This window comes from Brassica napus, chromosome A2 (assembly GCF_020379485.1).
Source record: "Brassica napus cultivar Da-Ae chromosome A2, Da-Ae, whole genome shotgun sequence".
NCBI classification, from domain to species: Eukaryota; Viridiplantae; Streptophyta; class Magnoliopsida; order Brassicales; family Brassicaceae; genus Brassica; species Brassica napus.
The window spans coordinates 6,217,077-6,241,928 of record NC_063435.1 but is presented as its reverse complement, the minus strand read 5'-3'; the positions used below and the strand labels follow the sequence as shown (position 1 = coordinate 6,241,928).

The 24,852-nt window shown below is 25.8% G+C and overlaps 2 protein-coding genes and 1 pseudogene across 2 annotated transcripts; all 3 read left to right on the top strand.

Moving 5' to 3' along the window:
- The first annotated feature begins 10,738 nt into the window (after positions 1-10,738).
- LOC125589126 lies at positions 10,739-14,428 on the top strand (annotated as a pseudogene).
- A 4,379-nt stretch (positions 14,429-18,807) lies between these two features.
- Positions 18,808-19,519, top strand: LOC106379672 (stress-induced protein KIN2-like). Its single transcript, XM_013819570.3, has 3 exons — positions 18,808-18,944; positions 19,040-19,108; positions 19,181-19,519. The coding sequence occupies exons 1-3, from the start codon at positions 18,885-18,887 to the stop codon at positions 19,253-19,255; spliced, it is 204 nt and encodes a 67-aa protein (XP_013675024.2). The 5' UTR covers positions 18,808-18,884; the 3' UTR covers positions 19,256-19,519.
- Positions 19,520-21,935: 2,416 nt separating this feature from the next.
- LOC106418925 (VQ motif-containing protein 33) lies at positions 21,936-23,275 on the top strand. Its single transcript, XM_048751737.1, has 2 exons — positions 21,936-22,146; positions 22,299-23,275. Exon 2 carries the CDS (start codon positions 22,303-22,305, stop codon positions 23,026-23,028), a length of 726 nt encoding a protein of 241 aa, XP_048607694.1. The 5' UTR covers positions 21,936-22,146; positions 22,299-22,302; the 3' UTR covers positions 23,029-23,275.
- The last annotated feature ends 1,577 nt before the right edge of the window (positions 23,276-24,852 follow it).

The following is a 24,852-nucleotide window of genomic DNA, read 5'->3' as shown; positions in this document are numbered from 1 at the left end:
GAAAATACTTGTTACCAGTATAAAAAATATTTGTTACATATATTTTGATTTCAAGTACTTACATGTAATCAAATAATCTTGACAAATACTACATTTTGGCAAGTAACAAATCAAATCAAGTAATTTGGAATTACTAATTTTGGAATTTTATGTATAATAAATATTTATTTCAAGCAAGAAAATACAAGTATCAAATCAAATTTTTTGAATCTCTTTTCAAAATAACATGTTGTGCTTTGATATTTCCAATATAATAATAAAATTCCTCTATATGTAATGATCATAAATATTCCTTATAAGCTGATGTTAGAAATTTAAATTATATATTATTTACATTATTTCAAATCTAAAAATCAAACAAATAAGTGTAATACGTGTGTAATTGTTTTTCATATACTTTTAATTAAGAATAAACTACTAATCTTCGTGAAGTAAAATGTTTTTAGTTCAACAATGCAAAAAATAGTATGATGTATAAGCTTCAAACTGAAGGAACAAATTTGAGGAAACTAATTAGGTTATAAACAGAGAACAATAAAATTAATCTACAAAGAGAAAGAAAAACAGATAAAAACAACAAAAACACACAGAAATTCACTAAGATGAAGAGAACTTTTGAAAGTGGATGGAAATTTGCTAAAGACTAGGTTGTTAACAAAGCTGCAGTCAAAAAGTTGTTGGCCAAGGAAGTACTTACAAGTAATCAAATACTCTTAACTATTTGTGAAAGTTGTTACTTATATTGCTATTTTTTTTCTCAAGTTTATCTTTGATTTTGCTATAAATTTTCTTTAATTTTAACTAGAGTTTTTAACCGCGCTACGCGCGGATAAGATATTATATGTATTTTTCAATTCTAAAAAAATAATGTATAATATTGTATTATATTATTTAAAGAATATAAAATAAGACTACATAACATAAATTTTTTTTTTAATTTTCTTTGTGAAAATCATTATGTTGTTTGATTGTTGTACTTGATTCGCATATTTGCATAGATATATGTGATAGATGAATAATTATATTTTTATTATCAGTAAATAATATATATTTAATATATAATATAAAAAATAAAATTATTTACTTTTTAAACAAATTTGTCTCATGTTGGGGATTCGGTTATAGACATATCATATTCGAAGGAGACATTTTTACAGTTATCAATCTTCTTAACAATCAAGAAACAAATCTGAATATCAAAACAATATCTCATACGAACTATTTGTGGAATAACTGCTCTGAAGAAATTAAATTTAGACATCAAAAAGGACTGGAAATGGATGTGCAGATGTGTTATATAAGTGAGATTTACAAAGTACTATTCATAGTTCATATATCATTTATGTCCATCTTATTTTTTTGTCCATACTTTCTTAAACATCTTGAAATAACTAATGCTAATTAATAATAAACTTTTGGCAGACAAAAAAAAAATCAAATTTGTCTAATTATCACTTAATTTGTCTAACTGATTTATGTATTTCTCAATTCTAAAAAATAATATATAATATTGTATCATATTATTTAAAGAATAGAAAGTAAGACTACATAACATAAATATATTTTTAAATTTTCTTTGTGGAAATCATTAAGTTGTTTGATTGTTGTAATTGATTCACATATTTGCATAGATATTTGTGATAGATGAATAACTATATTTTTACTATCATTAAATAATATATATTTATTATATAATATAAGAAAAATAAAATTATTTTATTTTTAAACAACTTTGTCTCATGTTGGGGACTCGGTTATTGACATATCATATTCGTAGAAGACATTTTACAGTTATCAATCTTCTTAAAAGTCAAGAAACAAATATGGATATCACAACAATATCTCATACGATCTCTTTGTGAATAACTGCTCTAAGGTAATTGAATTTAGGCATCAAAAATGACTGGAAATAGATGTGCAGATGTGTTATCGAAGTCAGCTTTACAAAGTACTATTCATAGTTCATATATCATTTATGTCCATCATATTTTTTTGTTCATCATTTCTTAAACATTTTGAAATAATTGATGCTAATTAATAATAAACTTTTGACTGGCAAAAAAAATCAAATTTGTCTAATTATCGTTAAAATATTTTATTAATATTGTCTAAGAAGCTTTCAAGTGATATCATAGTTTAATTTTTGTTAGTTTTTTTTGTTAATTTTTAGAGTTTTTTGTATTTAAGATTTTTTCCATATTAAGCTTCTATTTCTTTCACTGAATTGATATATATATATATATATTATTTTGTTATTAATGAAAATACACTTTTAAGTAATTTAATTTAAAATAAAATTATATATTAATTTGTTGTATTCTAACAATTTGATTGATTTAATTAATTTTCTTTGGTGGATAACTTAAAAAGTTTTCATATGAATCAGGAAAATCAATCTTATGTTATTATATTATATTTATTTGTGTATATAGACTCTATATATAATGCTAGTGTAATAAAGAAATAACATTATTTTTTGTAACTTCAAAAAGATACATTATTACAATTTGAAATTAATCAAAATTGAATAAAATGGTAATTAAATATTTGTAAATCTAATTGTTTTTTTTATCTTGTTTAGTTGGATTCTCATGAAAAGAAATCGATAGGTTAAACAAATGTTTCAAAATTTGTTGTGTTATTTTTTTGTCTATAAATTACAAAATTTATTGAATTGATATATTTAATTATTGCACCCTTAAATAATATTTTAATAAGACATTAGAGAACTATGTTTTGAGTTGTTTTGTCAAAATTGTACAAAAATCTATGCTTTTTCATATTTGTCACGAAAATTTATATGTTAAATTTACTTTTACAAAATTCTTAACTTTGTCACGAAAACAAAAATGTTTGATTTTTCATATTTGTCAATGTTCTCACACTTTTAAAGAATATATTAGCTTAGTCACTTACTTATTTTTTTTTTACAAAACAAAGTATCGGAGTCTTGAAAGTTAAATTCATATTATTGTAATTGTATATAAGAGTTTGTGATTACATACTTAGTGATTCTTGTATATGTGTTCAAGAAAATTTCAATAGCTTAGTTGTAACTGCCCTATATTAAAGTCATAATAACCCGGGTTCGATCATTTCCTTCGTATTTTTTTTCATTTTTTACGAAAAAATAAATGAGATGACGTGGCAATTTCGGGCTCTCTGATTGGTTGATTTTTCTATCCTATGTGGACACCCTCTCCATGGCTTATATTTGCCTTTTAGTATAGTATAGATATTTCATTAAGACAGAAAGAAAAAAAGACAGCAATTAATCACACTTACTTAATACGCATTATATTATTTCTTTAACTTAATTCTTGAAAGTAGTTTTTACTGAAGTTGAAGCTTCAACTTCATCCCTTCTTCTTTCCACCATCTTCTTTATTTCCTCTACTACCATTTATTCCTTCATATTTCTATACGCATGTTGACTCTCCACACAGATAGCTTCTTTGTTAGCACAAAAAACTTTTCTAACAGGCTCCCACAAGTTCATTCTCATGTTGACCTTTTTTTTATTTTTCTCTTTGCAGTTTATTTTTCTTTGAGTTATTTTCTATCTATTTATAACCTAAGAAATTTCCATTAATGTACTGCTTCAATTTAAAGTAATATACTTTTCATTTCGTATGTTTACACTAACCAAGTTAATTAGTCTCTTTTAACCTGTTTGAATTATAGTTGCTAAATTATAGTTGTTAACTAAAGAGTTTGAACCTGTTTTTTTTTATAACTGCATTTTTCCATTGTTAAATTTACAACAACAAAATTTAATGTTAGTTTTAATAAACCTATATATAAATTTTTTTAGCCAATCTATAAAACTCAGATTTTTTCTATGATAATATAAGTCAATAATTCTTATTTATTTAATATATATATATATATATCATAGACTTATCTATCTATTTATAACATAAGTAATTTCCATTAATGTATTGCTTCATTTTCAAGTAATAGACTTCATTTTTGTCTGGTTAATTATGTTAATACAAATTATGAGAAATATTACATAAATATATTACAGCCGACAATTCTATCTGCCTTATTAGGATTACACAGTGTTGTCTATATTTGTATTTGCTTTTAAATATAAATATAAATATATATATATATATATATGTTTTTGCTTTTAATTTTCTTAAGTTTTTTAAATTTTATATTTAACTCTTTTATTGATTTTATAGTAAATGGTAATGTAAAGATAGACGAACGGAAAATATTTTGAATCAAAATTCAAACAAAACACATGTAAGACATGTGTAATTGTATTCATATATTTTAAATTAAGAAACTAGTACGTAATTTATCATAAAGTAAACATTGTTAATTAAACCAAACAAAAGATGGTATGATGTATAACTTCAAAAATAAGCAATACATTTTGAGGAAACTAATTAGATTATAAATAGAGACAACATTGTGTAATTACAAGAAGAAAAAAATCACGAAAACACATAGATAATTGAAAAAAAAAATATCAATATAACAAAGAAGGAATGTTGAGATTTTGTTAGAGACATTTGCTAACAAAGCAATATTTATAGAGTCGGGCAAAGAAATCTACAGCGAGATAGCGACATATTATTTCAACAAAGGTAAGTAACTTAGAGTTATATTAAACTTAGAGTTAACTTTTTAAAAAGTTTTTAATAAATGACTACACCATGAATTGATCGTATTCTAATTTATTTGCTTTTGGTATAATTTTGATCCATGGTATTTTGCTTTCTTGGAAGCTCTATCGAGGGTTAAATCCAGGGACTTTGCCTGGTACTTCTTCTCCGACAGAGGCAATCAGTACCGCAACACTAATAAGCAGAGCCGGACAACTAGTTCTGGTTACTGGAAGATAACTAGTAAATCATCGTGAAGTAAAGTGTTTTAAGTTCAACAATGCAAAAATAGTTATGCATAAGCTTCAAAGTGAAGCAACGCATTTGGAGAAACCAAGAAGGTTATAAATAGAGACATAACACAGTGAAATTAATCTGTACGGAGAATTTAAAAAAAAAAAGAGAAAACAACACAAAATCACTCAAAGATGAAGAAAATTTTGGAAAATGGATGGAAAATTGATAAAGATCAGATTGTTAACAAAGGTGCAATTAGGCAAAGATGGCTACAGTAAAGCCTGTAAATCAGTCATAGGTGAAAGTAAAAGTAAGTAAATTTATTATAATACGATATATAGTTAGATTATCAATTAATCATATATAACTAACAGTACATACAAGCTAGGCATTGCATGTTTACTACATAATGCTATTATACATCTCTTAAAAATAACCATAGTTGTGCTTTGATATTCTCAATGTTATCATTGAAATATTTTACTATGATTTCAGATCAACCCACAATTCTTTGTTATTATTTTATTTGGAGTGCAGTTCTTCTTCTACAACTATCTAATTTTGTTTATAATATTTTTTTGTTTTACATTTTTTTTATTTTCTCAAGTTTATCTTTGAATCTGTTTATATTTTGCTTATATTTTGATTTTTGCACTTACCGGTTTCATTGATTTCGTGTTTAATAGTGATGCTAGGCATAGACTAATTGATGTTTTGTTTTTATTTAATAATTAACTCAGAAAGATGGACAAGAAACTGAAGGAAAGCATGCAGTAAAGTTGGATATACTCCCTATGTATCATTTTAAGAGGTGTTTAAGGTTTTTGCACATATATTAAGAAAATACAAACTTTTATGTATTTGGTTTTGGTTAAATAAAATAACATTAAATAAAACTAATTCAACCAATAAGAAAAAGATATAGTATTTTTATAATTGGTCAAAATTTTTAAATGACATTAAATTTCACCTAGAATTGTGAAAACATCACTTATTTTGAAACAAAATCAAAATCCTTAAACACTAGTTAAACTGATACAGAGGGAGTATGTAGTATTCTTTAAATATTGTTTCATAAGTTAAATTGTTAAGAATACAACTCCCAATAACACTAATTTTAATAGATTTGTAGAATCTTTAAAATATAAACTTTTTAAATAACAAAAGATTTGTATAGGATTATAGAATCATCATACCAATAGCAATAAATTTTAGAAAGAATATGAAAATATTTAAGCCAATAACACTATATTATTTATATATATATATATATATATATTCTTAAAATCATTAAAAATCTATTTTTTACTAATACTTTCTAAATAACAAGTTTTTCACAAGGGGGGCGGATCCACAAAGAAAAGAAAAGTGTCAAATGGCACCTAAAAATTTAATAAAATGTGTTTTGTGCTTATATTGCTTATAGAAGTAGTAGCTCAGATGGTAACTTCTACCAAACAAACCCCAAAAATTCTAGGTTCCAATCCATCTTGACCATTTTTACATGTATTTTTCACTTAAACAGTATATTGACCGCATTTAGAATTAAGGCTAGGTCCGCCACTGCTTTCCACCATCATGCTTCGAGAGGACCTCTTCATGTGCTTCCTCCATTGAAGAACATGCAAACAAACTTCACCATTCTACCTACTCAAGAGATAACATGCAGAAGTCCAAACTGAAAAACCATGGTGACTGATTCTGAATTGGAATGAATAAAAGATCCACCGAACGAAGCCGACTGAAAATTAATTTATTTTGTGCGGACAATCTGCGGACCCGTCATGGACTCTATCCACCCACCCGCAAGCAGCATAGGTTTCACCCGCGAGACCCGCAAATTTATGGACATGAATTTGCTTGTTCATACCTGCCCGTCGTGGGTCTTCAATAACTGTCATTCCTCAGATGTAACACGAACATCATCAGCACTCCTTCTACTCCATGTTATGTCAAGCACGAACAAGCTCTTTTTTCATGAGCTTATATTCAGAACGTGAAAACCTGATGCATACTAAACTTTCAATCTCTGATGCATACTAAACCTGAAATCAAAGAATTTGAAAACAATAATTCTTCTAAAAAGATAAGAGTGAGTTTTTTTTTTTGCAAATGAAGAGCAAGTTATTTTGAGCTTTTTTCATTCCAGTGATAACTGATTCTAGAGTTTTGTTGATATTCTTTATGTATGGTCTAGGTTGCACGGGTACGTCACTTAGCGGCCGTCTCACGTACTTTTTTTTAGCAAAACCAGTATCTAAACAAATAATTTTGTTTTAAAGTTTTGAAGTAGCGTTCCCACCGTATCTATACTACATACAGTAGAACTTTTATAAACTAAAACTCGATAAATTAATAATTTCAATTTCGCTGGTCCCAACTTAGATCTGTTCAAAATTTGACACAAATTGATAAAATAATATTTTTTTTAGAAAATTTTATTTAAATATATGATCCTACTAAAATTATAAATTAATAATTTATATGTATACATATTTTATATATGTAAGAACCTATTATTATATTATTTGATGAGATTTAGTAATATTATATCTTAAACCACATTTAAGTTCTATGCAATATATATTATATACACCAAATAATACAATTAAATTAATATAAGTGTCAAATTTTTAAAAATAACAGTTAATGTCTATATAGTAAAATCAAATATTTTTCTTTTCTTAAAATAAAAAATCTACAGAATTTTTTTGTAAATTAATATCTTTATAAATTAATAAAATTTCAAAGTCCTAACATTATTAATTTATAGAATTTTTACTGCTTGTGTTCAAAAAAAAAAATAGAGGTTTTACATTATTTACTATTGGTTTACTATATTTAAAAATTGGATTAACAGACTGTGTATGAACTTAGTCAAGTAGTTTAAATAAACTTTTCATATATATACATATGTACATATTGATCGGATTCACAAATATAAACCACCACTAATAATAAAATGGTTCCATAGTTATAACAATGTTGAATATGATCTATTATATTCATGATTGAATAGGGTTTATAAGGTTTCATAATCATAACAAGTTAAATTTTATATAATATATATTCATATATAATAAAGTAAACTGAAATTAATATGGTTTTAAAAATATAAGCCAAAAATTTGCATATGGGGAAGATTATAAAGATTGGATTTTTGGTTGTTGATTATTTCAACGAAATTTTTTTTTGGTAGAATGTAGTAGATGGTAATTAGTGAAGCTCTAAATTTTAATTATTATGATAACTAATGATAAACCCATTTAAAATCATGACTTTCTAAAGATGATCCAAAAAATCATATATGAAATAAATCACGAATTTTGTTTCAATAAGATATATTTCCTAAATATGAATTTTGAAGTTTTTAATTTCTAAAAATTATTAATATAATGATTAAAGTCTAACCGAAATAATATTCTAACGCTTTTACTATATTTTATAGTTATCAACATTTTAATCCACAATTCTTGGTTATTTTACCATTATACAAGTTTTTATTTTCCTATTATCCAAATTCGTTTTAACATATCTATTTTATTTTACTTTTGTTTTGTTTTACTACCTCTTCAATTTTTTTTCTTTTATTTTTTTAATATTTAATTATTTTATTGATTTTATATTTAATCTATACTATTATTTACGAAGTAAATTTTTGGAATCGAGCTCTCACGTTAAAAGCTAGAGCGGTTAATATCGTTTATACCCTTAATGAATCAATTATATAAATTAGTCAAAAATAAAAACAAATTTTAATCCTATCTGATTAAATAAATGATTAAAATTAATAATAATCAAAATTATCTAAAATATAAATAATTAAAAATGAATTTCAATAAAACATAAGATAATTCTTAAATATATATCTAAAATAATATTCTTTTATTATAAAGTATAAATTTTAATGATTGATCTATTTTTTAAAACATAATTAATAATTTATTATACTGGTTTTTGATTTAATAATTATAAACTAATAAATATCTTTAAAAACACTATGCCCGCATGTGCGGACATAATACCTAGTAGTAATGATAAACATAGATGAACTGAAAATACTTTAAACGTAAAATTCAAACAAACACATGTAAGATATGTGTAATTCTATTCATCTATTTTATTTGCACAAATAATAGTGAAACCAAAATTTGTCCCATCCCTCATTATGCACCCACTAAACCACCGATCAAATCCCCGTCAAAACGTTTTACCCGATTTTATTATTTTTTCTAATTTTCCTTTTTGATTACTTATTACTAGGTGTTTTACCCGTACATGCGGGCATAATCATCTTACGAATATTTATTATTTTATTTCTTTGTTTCTCAAAATTTATACCAGTTATGTTGAAATTTTAGTCAAATTATTGAAAAGTAGATCCCACTTTTTTCTTTTAAATTCTCCATGGAGGAAAAATTTATAAGAAAAAATTTCTCTAAGCAATTTTGATAAGGAAAAAGTTGAACAAAAATTCATATTTTTTTATTGTTTCAATTCCTCAAATGAAATTTTATTTTTTATTTTATTCATTCTCTAGTGGACACCAACTAAAGCTATATTATTTTACGGATTAAACTTAAACTGGTTTAAAGTAAAAGCAAGAAAATTTGTTTTGAACTCAGTCACAAGTTAAATTATTATTTATAATTTTAAATAGTTAAATCAAACATGAAATTATTTATATATATCAAAAAAACATTCATCAAACTATGTACTTATCATTGTGTTAAAAGTTTTAAACACTCATATATTAGAAATAGTTTATAAAATATATTTATATAAATATTTTTGTTTGACTAATATTTAATTATAAATTATTTTATATCTTAATTTTTTAAATTTATAATAAAAATATTGTTTTCAAATAGCAACACAATATATATAAGAATTCTCTTAACTTTTAAATATATTTTCACAATTTTATTATATTAGTTTATAGTTAATTATTTAATATAACATATAAATTTAATATTATTAAAATAAAATACTTGTTTTATTATATATAAAATTAATTACGGGTTTTGTGAAAATTAATAAATACTCTGTTAAAAAGTAATAATAATTTAGTGATCTATATAAAGGCTTAAAATCTAATAAAATATGACAAATAAGAAAATAAGAATTTTAATATAACATATAGATTTAAATATTATTAAATCAAAATTTATTTTTTAATTATATATAAAATTCATTACGGATATTGTTTTAATTAATAAATTAGTGATTAAGCTAAAAATTATTGATAAATCAATGACTAAGCTAAAACCTAATAAAAACATGAAAAATAACAAAATTGACTAAAATCATGGAAAACATGACAAATAAGCAAAATCAAAATAATTATATATTTAATTACATATTTTATAGTTATATTATTTAAATTAATAAATTATGGACTCAATTAAAACTATTAATAAATTAATGACTCAGCTTAAACATAATTAAAACATGACAAATAAGCAAAATTACTTAAAATCATGGAAATAATGACAAATAAGTTAAATCACTTCATAAATAATAATATAGATAGATTAATAAATTAATTAGAAATTTCGAAATAGTTATATTATTTCAGTTAATCAATTAAATATTTAATTTTAAAATAATAAGAATATGACAAATAAGCAAAAATTATCTAAATCATGGATAATGTGACAAATCAGGAAAATCACTTCATAAAGCTTAAGAATAATAAGAAACTTTTGAAAGTTAAAATTTTATAATTACAGTTCCAGTTAGAAATTTTGAAATAGTTATATTATTTAAATTAATAAATTAATTAGAAATTTTGAAAATAGTTATATTATTTAAATTAATAAATTAATTAATTAAACTAAAACTAATAAGAATATGACAAATAAACAAAATTAGATAAAATCATGGAGAATGTGACAAATCAGAAAAATCATAGTTATATTATTTAAATTAATAAATTAATTAGAAATTTCGAAATAGTTATATTATTTCAGTTAATAAATTAAATATTTAAGTTAAAAATAATAAGAATATGACAAATAAGCAAAAATTATCTAAAATCATGAAGAATGTGACAAATCAGCAAAATCACTTCATAAATAATAGTATATATATTCTCTTTTTCCTCACCTTGCTTTCTTTTAGTTTTTTTGTTCATCGGTTTTACTGTTTTTAATTTATTTTTTTGATTCTTTGGGCCAGCTATCATATTATTATTAATTTTTCTTACGTTGCATTCTTATAGTTTTTTTTTAATTCATTGGTTCTTTGGTTCTTTTCAATTCAAAATCAATTTTGTATTTAGTAATTTTTTTACCAAATAGTTTTGGTAGCTTGATAAATCATTTCTCTTCCTTTAATATATTTTTTTGGTATCATTTTATTAGTTTCTTTTCTTCTTTTGAAATATATAAAATTTATATAACATTATCAAATATAAAAAATATATACATATATATTTTATTAAAAATATATTAATTAATTTATTATTTTTTGTCTCCACTCAAAATATTTTCTAGATCCGCCACTGAATTGCTAGGTAACCTTAGTTTTCAAGAACACGAATCTTTACAGATTATTGGGTATTTAATCCAAGAAGTGAAAAATTCATCAATATTACTGGCAAGAAATTCCCAAAAGTATTGTTGGACGGATGCAAACTGCTTGGAACCTCACGTTGCTGGGCAGTTTTCATGAGACACCCTGATTTCACCATACATCTCACCCAAGTCCTTAATCCTTGGTCTTCAGAGTCATCTCCCAAAACCATTACCCTGCCTCCATTTACTGGTCACCTTGTTCTGCATGCCGAAATAGTCGGAAATGTTTCCTTGTCCACTTATCTTCCCAACCAAGACGATGATTATATAGTGAGTTTCACCTTTTTTGGATCCAAACTTTGTTACTGTATGCCTAATCGAGATTCAAACTGGACGATTATCAACATTTATTTCTCCTGCGAAATCAACTCTAGCATCATTTATCCTCGGAAAGACCAGTTTTCTACCTCCTCACTACAGGATGTGCCTACATACATGGCTGCCTTGGATCTCAAAAAGAATAAGAAGAATCCCAAATTTATGAGGTTTCAGTTTGGGGACTTCCCTTTGATACCACAATATATTTCTAAAATTTCAATCTTACCAACACAATATCAATTGATTCTACCTTTTGTGAAGATTTTTTAAGACAAATTATATATCAAAAAGAAAAAAATTGTTCGAAGTTTTGAAGTTATGATGTAGAGTTCCAACCATATCTATACTACATATTTACTATATTTTAAAAATTGGATTAGTAGACTGTGTATAAACTTAGTCAAGTAGTTTAAATAAATTTGTCGTATATATATATATTGATCGGATTCACAAATATAAAACGCCACTGAAAATAAACTGGTTCCATTGTTATATCAATGTTGAATATGATCTATATTATTCGTGATTGAATAGGGTTTATAATGGTTTCATAATCATAAACAGGTTGAATTTGATATAATATAGATTCATGTATAATAAATTAAACTGAAAGTTATATGGTTTTAAAAATATAAGCCGGAAAATCAGAAAGATTGATTTTTTGGTCGTGGATTAGAGCAACGAAAAATATTTTGGTCGAATGTAATAGATGTTTAGTTAATGAAGCTCTTAAGTTTAATTATTATGAAAATTAATGATAACCCCATTTAAAATCATGACTTTCAAAAATATGGTCTAAAAATCATACATTGAATAAATCACGACTTTTGTTTTAATAAGAAATATTTTCCTTAAACTCCAGATAAATGAATTTTGGAGTTTCTAATTTCTAAAAATCGTTTTTAATATAATGGTTAAAAGTATAATTGTAATAACATTCTGATGCTTCGATGATATTTTATAGTTATCAACATTTTGACTCATAATTCTTTGTTATTTTACCATTATATTAGTTTTTATATTCAAGTTATCCAAATTCATTTTAACATATCTATTTTATTTTCCTTTTGTTTTGTTTTATTTTTCAAGATTATATATATTTTTTGCTTTTAGTTTTCTTATAGTTTTAAAATTTTTATATTTAACTCTTTTATTGATTTTATATTAAATAGGAATGATGAACATAGAAGAAGTGAAAAAAATTCAAACCTAAAATTCAAACAAACACATCAAAGACATGTGTAATTATATTCATCTATTTTAAATTAAAAAAATAGTACGTAATTTATCATAAAGTAAACATTGTTAATTCAAGTATTCAACCATGCAAAAGATGGTATGATATATAACTTCAAAAAGAAGCAATACAATTTGAGGAGAGTAATTAATCAGATTATAAATAAAGCGATGCTCTGTTTTCTTGCCCTTTTAGAATCGGGCAGTCATTGTCAAATCGGTCTTAAGAAGACTTTGGTTTTCTTGACAGGGAAGAGTCCACATGGGGAGTGAACCGAGTGGATCATGCATAAGTTCTCCGACCTCTCCTTTCCGGAAGAAATGGTGCGCTCCTCTCTTTTCTTGTCCGTTAAAAAAAAATTAAAAATCATATTTTTGTAACTTTGTTTTGTCATTTGTGGATTGATTTTGCAGAGGAGTTACGTCGTTTGCAAGGTTGAATACACTAGCCCGGCGGACTCATTCTGTAATCTGCAAAGTGCTAGCGATGGGGGAGCAAGTACTAGTATGGGCCTGGTGGACTCATATGACTCCTCCGATTCATTTTGGGAAAGTCTTACAAAAAAAGACTGGGTGAGGAGGTAGTTGTAGACCAGATTTTCTACCTCCTCATAAACAAAATTAGATAGTTGTAGAGGAAAAACTGCATTCCTCAACGTTATCATTAGAATATTTTACTATGATTTCAGATCAACCCACAATTCTTAGTTATTTTATCAGGAATGCAGTTTTTCCTCTACAACTATTTAATTTTGTTTATAATATTTTTTTGTTTTATATTTTGTTTTATTTTCTCAAGTTTATCTCTGAATTTGGTTAAATTTTGCTTATATTTTGAATTTTGCGCTTGATTTCGTGTTTAATAGTGATGATAGGCATATACTAATTGATGTTTTGTTTTTATTTAATAATTAACTTAGAAAGATGGACAAGGAACTGTGAAGGAAAGCATGCGGTAAAGTTGGATATATGTAGTATTCTTCAAATATTGTTACATAAGTTAAATGGTTAAGAATAAAAACTTTCAATAACACTAACTTTAATAGATTTATAAATTATTAAAATCTAAACTTTTTAAATAACAAAATTTTGTATAGAATTATAGAATCTATCATAATAACAATAGATTTTAGCGAGAATGTGAAAATCTATAAACCAATAACACAAGACTGCATAAAATTAAATCATTAAAAATCTATTTTCCACTAACACCTTCCAAACAAACCCAAAAAATCCAGGTTTGAATCCATCTTGACCCCTTTTACATTTTTTTTTTACTTAAACAGTATATTGACCGCATTTAAAATTAGGGCTGGGTACGCTTCAACAGGGCCTTCGGTCGTGGCAGCCTCACTGCAACCAGCGATGAGAGCGAGAAGAGGCAATAATCTCTGCGGAAGCAATGACCTCTACATCTGCATCCTCCATTGAAGAACATGCAAACACTTCACCCTTCTACCTACTCAAGAGATAACATGCAGAAGTTCAAATTGAAAAAAAAACATGGTGACTGGTTCCGAATTGAAATAAATAAGATCCGCTGAATGAAGCCGACTGAAAATTGATTTATTTTATGCGGACAATCGGCTGACCTGCGGACCGATCACGGACTCTATCCACCCACCCGCAAGCCGCATGGTCTCACCCGCGAGACCCGCAAATTTATGGACATGAATTTGCTTGTTCACACCCGTCGTGGGTCTTCAATACTGTCATTCCTCAGATATAACACGAACATCTTCAGCACTCCTTCTACTCCATGTTATGTCAAGCACGAACAAGCTTCTTTTTCATGAGCTTACATTCAGAACGTGAAAACCTGATGCTTTTCCAATCTTTGGATGAGATAATATTTACCATCTACTGGTATAAGTAGACTATCTCAAAGGTACTTAGCATCTTTTGTTGTTGTATACATGAGTTCTTAGCTTTAACGAATAAATGAAGGATAATATCTATTTTGGTATTATTTTCTCAAAGTTTTGAATCTTCTTTAGTGTTGAGGCAGACCATTGATGGAGTATTGGTTATATCTATTATACAATCGTTTATGTGTCCCTTTAATATGTAACTAGATTTTGACCCGCACAACCGTGCGGGTGATTATTTTATTTTTACACACATAATTATTTGTTTTACATGATTAATTGTAATATTTACCATATTATTAATTGTTTAATATAATATTTTAAAACACGATAATTTTATAGTTCACATACAATAATTAAATTTATTTGTTTTAAATTTTCATATTTTAAATCATTTGATACAAAATTCCAAATTGAAATCAAAGATTTATTGAAAAATATTATATTAAATTACTATCGCAGATTAATACAAAACTATACATCTTATATATTAAAACAGAAGTCATGACTTCTTTTCATGTGTAATTTTTTTAGTTTGGACGATTCCTAGAAAATATCATATTTTACATAAGTTCATTATTATATATTTTTAATATCTTTATCATTTTATTTGAAATACAAATGAATATATTTAAAATGTTCTAACAAAATCTTTTTAAAATCTTCTTAGAATCTTTTTAAATTTACTTTCAAAAATTAGTTAGTTTTAATTTAAATTATCATAAAATATAACTAGAAATTAAAATTGAATATAGTTTTGGTTTATAAAAGAAAATTTAAATAAAATGAAATTAATTAATTTCAAAAATACATTTACTAATAATTTTTAAAGATTTTGTTAGAAATAAATATTTATTTTAATTTTAATTTTTTAAATTTGTTTTTTCTAATAAAATAAAAATCATGATTTTTTGATGAGTGATATTTTTATTTGAACCATCATTTAAATCAATACTATTAAAAGGGAATGAGTCTAAAAAATCTACCTATAAAAATTGTTTGGATCCTTTTTTTTTTTTTTTTTGACAACTGGATCCTTTCATTTAACTCATTATTTTTTGGTATTACCTTAAATTTATAATAACAATATGTTACCATATATTTCTCTAACAATAATTTAGTCAATTCTTTTATTTATTTAAATCTCACTCCTAAATCCTAATCATTACTATTACTATATTTATCATTTTGATTTTTAATCATAAAAGCATTGAAACTAATGTTTTATATTATCACTTTTATCATATAATATATGATTTAAAGCAAGATAAATTACAAGACATTTATGTGTACATTCTAACTTCCTCTTTCGTTTATAATAAAGTAATCATATCATATATAAACTTTCTCACTAAAATCTTATATCATATACTAAACTTTCAACTGTCTATAGTTTGATAATATTTTCATATTTAAAAATAATTTTTCTGAATATTCATGTTACCTTCACAAAAATGAAGAAATTCATTGGTTCTATTAAAGCTAACCTGACTTCGCGATATCAATATTGATTATTCAAGATTTTGAAAATTATTTGTTTAGATATTATACTTTTATATACTTTTCACTTAAAACGAATCAATACTATTAAAAAGGAAAGAGTTTTAAAAAAAAATCTAATATAAAAAAGTTGTTGGCGTTTTGTATAACTATTTATTATTTTTCTGATAATACATTAATCATTCTAAACATTCAATATTTTAAATATTTTTAACAGATCATAATATTATTTCTTATGATACATTTACTCAGAAAAATATTTCATCAACCATGTTTTTATACAATAACGTTAAAAATCTATATCAAAAGGTTGTTGGACCTGATATGGACGTAATGGGTCCACATCTGTTCGGGTATTTAAGATCCTAAAAGAATTTGAAATATATGAAAAATCTGAAAAATATCCGAAACACGAAAAGTATTTGAAACTTCAAACAAATACCAAAAAAATTCAAATACCTAAAAATTTAAAATCTTATTCAAAATCTGACACAATGAACTGAAAAATACCCAATATTTTATCCAAATACCCAATTTTTTTTAATTTGAAAAATTTACCTGAAATCAAAACTCTAATCGTAAACCAAAAACTTAAAAACAATATCCATAATACCAGAAACATACTCGGAATATCCAAATATACCTAATAAACACATATTTATGATCTGGTCTAGGGTAGGACCCGGACTCAAACAAAGACATGCGGGTCAAAAAAACCCAATAGGTTATCTTCTCTGGACCTGAACTAAACTTATAATTTTGGGTCGGTTCGGTTTTTTTTTTTATCCGGATATAATTCTCATGTCGAAAAGAAACTTACGTAAAAGTGTAATATAAAATCTCAAATAAACTAATTTGTAGATTATATAGCTGTTAAAAATTATGTTTTTCGATATAATAAAACTTTGTATTATAATATAATCCAACAATCCTGCGCTTTCCAAGCGCAGGTCAAAATCTAGTTTTATATTAAATGTATATCACTAATGCTAACATACATAATATTTTAACTACTTTAATCATAATATCTTTTATATCTTTTAATTTTTTTAAAAAAAAATTAAAATTCTAACAAATCTCTTGAAAAATATTATATTAAGATCTTAATTTTCATAAATTGAATATAAATATTTTCAACTAATTTTGTAATTAGTAATGAAATGTTACTTACAGAATAAAATTATATCCTATTTTATCAATTTTGTAATAATATCTATCATTTTAAAATAAAAATGTTATATTGAAGAAAATATGATAAAATTATTTGAAATTGATAAGTTAACATATTTTATTTTCATAAATATAAAATATTTATGCTAAAAATATAATATGTTGGTAGAACGGGTTAATATTAGTAAACTATATAATACATGTATAAAAATGTAACTTATCTTAAACTTTTTAATATACAGTAAGTTATTATATAAAATTAATAAACATTAAAAAATTACTAAAAAAATCTAGCGATTTGAATTACGGATCATGATTATAATAAATTAAATACAAAATTGTTTTCATATATGTTGTTTCATGCATTAAAAATATAGTTTAGTAATCAAACGCAAATTCAATAAGACAAATATATAATAAGCAACATATATATATGATGATTTTAATTTACAGCATGAAAACTATAAAATTATTATATTTGGCATAATTATACAAATATTTATATATGTGAGTAACATTAAAAATATATAATAATTACGTAAAACAAATATCTATATATATAAATGTGAAAATATATACCCGCACGGTTGTGCGGGTGGAAATCTAGTGTGTTTAGTTATAATTGAAAAATTAGTTAGATATTTTAAAAATTCGTTTTAGTTAAAATGAAATATAAATTTAATTTTAAAATAAACACGACATTAACTAAATATTTAAAATTTTTGTTTAAGTGAAAAATGAATATACATTTATGTTAAATAAACACGAAATTATTTAATTCTTTAAAAAGTTTATTTTAATAAAAAATAAAATATATATACATATATTGTAAATAAAAAGATATGAAAAGATTTTATTAAAATATTTTAGAGTAAATATAGGAATATCTATTTGATTTGTTTGTCTTAGAATAATTGAAATAATTTAAATATTTATACAAAAGTTAATTTTAATAACTTTCTAAGGAGTGGTCCAAATTAAAAAATCACACATGAACTAAGTCATGACTTCTCTTTTAATAGAATAGATACAAAAATAAAATGATAATGCACTACACAAAAAGGGTTATAAACAGAACTATATTAGACTATATTAAGTACACTGGAATTTGGAACAAGTCTATAACAGATTTGCTTGTCTCGTGGTCAACACCTCCCTCCCCCCAATCCGACCGGAGAGTACTAAGCTTAAAAGCCACGTGTTAAAGACTACACAGACTTCCAATAACAAAAATCCACGTGGAGGTAACGACAGGAGGACCCCACATGTATATAAACCTCTATGCGTAATGCTCTTTCTCAGAAGTCACAAGTTTCCCTAGCAAATTATAATTTCGTTTTTTAAGCGGAGATAAGAAAATGTCTAACAACAGTCAGAACCTGAGCTTCAACGCTGGCCAAGCTAAAGGCCAAACCCAGGTTTTGTCTATACAACACCGTTTATCTAGCTTAAACAAATATTGCTTTTAGATTTTTAATTAATATTAATTAGAAGTAACTAAAAATTGTTGTAGGAGAAGGCAAGCAACCTGATGGACAAGGCCTCCAATGCTGCCCAATCCGCCAAGGAATCTTTGTCAGAGGTCCATTTTCTTTTCTTATGCTTAAATATATTTTTATGAAACGATCACGTATTTATGAGAATTCGAGCACAGGGTGGACAGCAGCTGAAGCAGAAAGCACAGGGTGCCACTGAGGCCATTAAGGAAAAGACGGGATTGAACAAATGAGAAAGCACGTTCCTAATAATAATTTACTTTTTTATTCCTACCATACTACTACTACTACTACTACTAATAATTAGATAGGTTTATCTATCTAAAGCCTAAGGATTTCAAACGAAGCCATTTAGGCAAAATCTTTTCTGGATTTTCTAAGTATATACAATATCTATCCAAGGGTTGTTGACTCTTATCTTTTGATTAATATGTAGCCTTGCAGTTATTTGATATTTATATATGTAATAAAAATATGTGATGAACGTATATTGAACACATGGAGTTTAGCTTATTTATTTTTTATTTAAACTTCTAAGTATTGCGACTCAGTTTTATTTTCTTTGTGGTGGAATTCATCATCTTAAATTTTCAGTGAAAAAAAAACAGAAGAAGAAATTAGCTTTGTTATATTCCGTTATACATACACACTACACCTGTATGTACATTACATATAAGTAATTAGGGTCAAAAATTATATCTTCTAATCAGTGCTAGCAATAGCATAAAGTAAACGACTGATTAGAACGTATAAAATTATGTTAAAATGTCCATTATATGTTTTCATTGGTTATATATTTTGCTACATTGATTTAGAGCCATAAAGAAATTTCGGAATGTTTGGGCCGACCCTAGTTTTTGTGCACTCTGATCATTGATTCATTGTGGTATTTATCTACCAACAATAGAGTTCAAGAAGACTTCGAATTCCTTTTGACCGAAAAAAAAAGAAAACTTCGAATTCCTTGATGTTTTAAATAATAAGATCGATATATGCTTCGCTTTGCCCATTTGTGTGCAATTAAGGAAATCTTTAATCACTGGATTCTGGAGAACACTAATGATTTGAAGTTTGAAAGAATTTGATTCTTCATGGAGGGACAACAATTTTCACCAATGGAAATTCGAGTCCCCACAATTCTTACTCTTATCTCTTTTTTTCCTCTATTTTCTGTCTTCTTAATATTTGTTGACAACAAAGTAATCAAAAATAAAAAGAATTTGATACGATCACCGTTTTTAACTTGTTTCCTCATGTGTTCACACTAATTTGTGTAAATGTTGTTGGAATTCATAAAACGAGAACATATTCAAGCTCATAAAGGTTATATTTCAATTTAATTCCTTTTGTAAAATATCTATTTACATGTTGTTAGAGAATATAATACAAGCGGAAATATAAAAAAACATTAATCCTCAATATAATAGAAACTACAAAACGTAAATTAAAAAGCTTGCAATCTAATACGTAATGTAATTACATCCGGGCCAGTAACTTTATCCGGGTACATCATAAACAAAGCGTGTTTTATTTCTTCATCCGTCGCCAATTTAATTTTCATTTGCTGAATAATAGAAGATGGGATCTTTTTCAAAAAACTTTCAAAATCTGAAAGTGAAGTAGTACCAAATAAGTCCTTAAAATAATCAATTGTTACTTTTTAATTATCCACTAATTTATTATTAATTATAACTTATAAAATGTTAAAACTCTACTTTTATTTTTTTGTAACATAAGATACTACTATCATAATATCATTAAAAGACAACACCATTTGAAGATGCAAAATAAATATTATACATTGAAAGAGTTCAACGAATAAAATCCAACTAGATTTTGACCCGCGCTTAGAAAGCGCGGGTTTATTTTTGAAATTAAATAAATTCTTCTTATATAAGAGATAATGTATAGGTTTGAGTACATTTATCCGAGTACACTGAACCGTACCAAACTGAGAAAAAAAACTCAAAATTAAGCTGAATTTCATAAATAATCGAGCATAGAAAAAATATAAACCAAAGTAAAGACCAAATGAGTACTTAAAAATTAAAATTTTAAAATACAAATTATATACCTATTAAACATAACTAAACCATTAAAAGTTTATACTATTAATAGAATTATATGTGGTAATGATCACATTTGAATAATCTATCATATATTCATATGGATTTATTGTTAGAGCAATTATATAATAGATTATGAGAAAATAATAAATGAATTCATTTAAATTATGTAAAGTATTTATATAGTTAGAGAAATATAAGTTAAGACCAAATAAATAGTTAAGTCTAATGAAATGGTCCAACAACCTTGTTTAAGTAGATATTTTAGGAGTGATTCCCTTTTAATAGTATAGATGTTACTTCAAAACCTAAATTTCATAGAAAACCAAACACCAAACATCTGAACATTTAAGAGAAACAAATTCAAATCTTTAAGAAAATAATGAATCAAGAAGTTCTTTTTCATATAATTCATTTGGATAATATTTTAATAATTTTGATGAATCTGGAAACAATCTATCAGAATATGAGATCATAATTATGTGTTATAATAAGTTTTTTAGTTACAAGATTATTATTTTGAATTTGACTATGTATTTTTAGTTTATATAAAATTATCTTGTTTTTGTATTTTTAGTTTATATAAGTTATTACTATTAATATATAACACTAATTTTTATTTTTTGTTTAGGTAAACACACACAAAAATAACAATGCCAATTGAACTAAAATCAGGTCCACTTGTAATATTTTACCGAAAAACAAAAGGAAACCCCCCCCCCCCATTATATAGAATGCCATGCTCTAAAAGAAATTTTTTTTTTGATCAAAAAAGAAAATTTAATTTCACAGAAAGAAATACGGAAAGTTTTAAGAGAGAGAGAGAGAGAGAGAGAGAGAGAGAGAGAGAGAGAGAGAGAGAGAGAGAGAGAGAGAGAGAGAGAGAGATGGGTCCATGACACCTCACCTTAAAGTCTTTTTAATTGTCGTCGCACGACAAAACCAAACAACATTACACATTATTCACATCGGCAACTTCCACTCTTCTTCTTATTGTCTTTCAATCAATCAATCTTCTCTCCTCTCCCCACCCCCTCATATACACACAAAGGGTTAACATTAAGGGTGAATTGGTTTAAAACCCTAAAAAAATGAAAATACCAATGATGTGACTAGTTTGTGTCTATGAAAAAAGGTATAACATTGTGGGATTTAGGGTATTTGGTTAATTAGGGTAAAAGTTTAGTGTATGGGGTGCAATTTCTCTAACATTAATGGAGGTCTCATCAACATCATCCATCTGTTCAAAACCAGAACAAATCATGCAAAACTACCCTCCCATAATCACATCTCCTAGGTTTCAGCCTCAGACAAGATCTCCTCCTCATCATCATCATGACCAACATCAACATCTCTCAAACCCTTACCCAACAACATTTGTTCAAGCAGACACTTCCACTTTCAAACAAGTTGTGCAGATGCTGACCGGCTCCTCCACCGATACCAAAACTGAAAACCACCACAAAGCTCCTTCTCCGGTGAACAACAACAAAGTAGGTTTCTCAATCCCACCCATCAAGAAAAGCAACACTTTTAAACTCTACGAAAGAAGACAAAACAATAACAACATGTTTGGTAAGAATAATTTAATGATCAATACTTTAAGGCTTCAAAACTCCCAGAGGTTGATGTTCTCAAGCGGACACAATGGTCAAAGCCCAAGATTCTCTCCAAGGAACAGCTCATCAGAGAATGTTCTTCTGTCTCCAAGCATGCTAGATTTCCCAAAGCTAGGGCTAAACAGTCCCGTTACGCCACTGAGAAGCAACGATGACCCCTTCAACAAGTCATCGCCTTTGTCTTTAGGGAGTTCATCTGAAGAAGACAAAGCCATTGCTGAAAAAGGATTTTATCTTCACCCTTCTCCAGTTTCAACTCCTAGAGACTCTCAGCCACTGCTTCTTCCTCTTTTTCCGGTTACTTCTCCCAGGAATCCATAAATCTTGACGATGACCAACGTGTGTTCACATTCTATAATAAATTAATATATTATCGGATTTTGTTTACCTATATATAACTAAGATGTAAGTTATTAGTAATGGAGCGACTGTAAAGTTTTATGCGGTTATATGCTCACTATTAATCTCAGTAACTCGGTGCAATTTGTGATTGGAAGGTAAGATATATTCATGAATCATGATACTGATTTAAGACTTGTTCTTTTTTTAAAACAAAAGATCCTTTATATATTGTGATCATACTGATATATGATAGTGTAATTCAACGTGTGTCACTCAGTATCGAGATCGAATATAGAGAATAGATTCATGTTTATGCTCAACTTTATGATATAGACAATAATATTCTTACAAAACTGTTTTGTCAAAATTTCAGCAACAAAAAAAAAAACAATATCAAAGTTTAGATGGTTACGATTAGAAAACATGAGTAGAATGAATGGTCTTTGTCTATATAAGTAAATATCCATCGGAAGTTTGGCGAGTAATATGAAAATATTGTAATATCTAATAATATATAGTAGAAAGTTTCGGAGAGACAATATGAAATAAAGACTTCTATGATCAGGTTAGTATAGAAGACCATTTTGGTGGTGATGACTTTGAATTTGATGGAGTAATCATGGAGGCACGTTTGGTCTTTTACTACATATTCTTTGGACTTTCTCCTCTTCTGTCTATAGTTTTTTCAATTTTTTCTTGAATAAAAAAATAGCTATATGTTAATACTGTTCTTCTATTGCTTTGTCTTTTGTCTTGGAAGGAAAATAATTTTTTGAATGTAAATAAATTTAAATTAAATAAAAGGTGGAGAAAAAGAGTAAAAGAAAGTAAAAGACAAAATAAGTAGTCCGTTATGATTAGAGTTGAAAACCAAGCAAAAGGCGAATGAATCATCTTTGCTTCACGTTACAAGCAACTCCACTTTGAATGTGCTACCCTTTTCAACTTACATTATCTGAAAATTACGATATTTGGATATACAACTTTAGATATGCGACCAAACAACTTAAATCTTAATTTTAATATTATCACCGCAAATTAAAACCAAGTTGTTATCAAAGTTCTACATAACTAATCCCTCATATAACAGTTTATCTCTTCTTTTAATGTATAACCAAACAACGCTAATATATACTTTTTGGCTTATAGTTTCTTTATCCAGTTTTATATATCCACTAGAATAAGACCCGCGCCTTGCGCGGGATTAAATTATTATTTTTATTATATTTTAGAGAATGAAACAATAGTTTGGCTTCATTTGGATTACGGGTGTTCAACCCGGATATCGGGTTGGTTTCGGTTCAGTTCAGTTTTTTCGGTATTTGGTTAGTAAAATATAACTACTATTATAAATCCATATTTACTTTGACTTTAGTCTTTCACATACTTTTGAAAGATTTCAACTGGATGACTAAATTGATCAGCCAATCTTGTTGCTTTAAATCATTAGTGTATATATATATATATATATTATTATTTTTAAATGATATTTTTTACTCATATGGTTTTAAAATAATGTGTATCTTCTTATAATATTAAATAAAAGTTCATATTAATATAATTTTATGATCATTTGTAACTTATTATGACAAAAAAAATAATCTATTGATCACAAAATTTTCAGAGTGGGGATCTTCAAATTTCTAATAATTTATAGAAAATTCAAAATATAACATATAAGAAAAATTATAAATGTTTTTATTATATATTTAATGTGATTTTTAAATATATTTTAATAATATAAAATTAAAAAAAGAACTAAGATACAAAAATTGTTATCAAATATTTATTATTCATTATAAT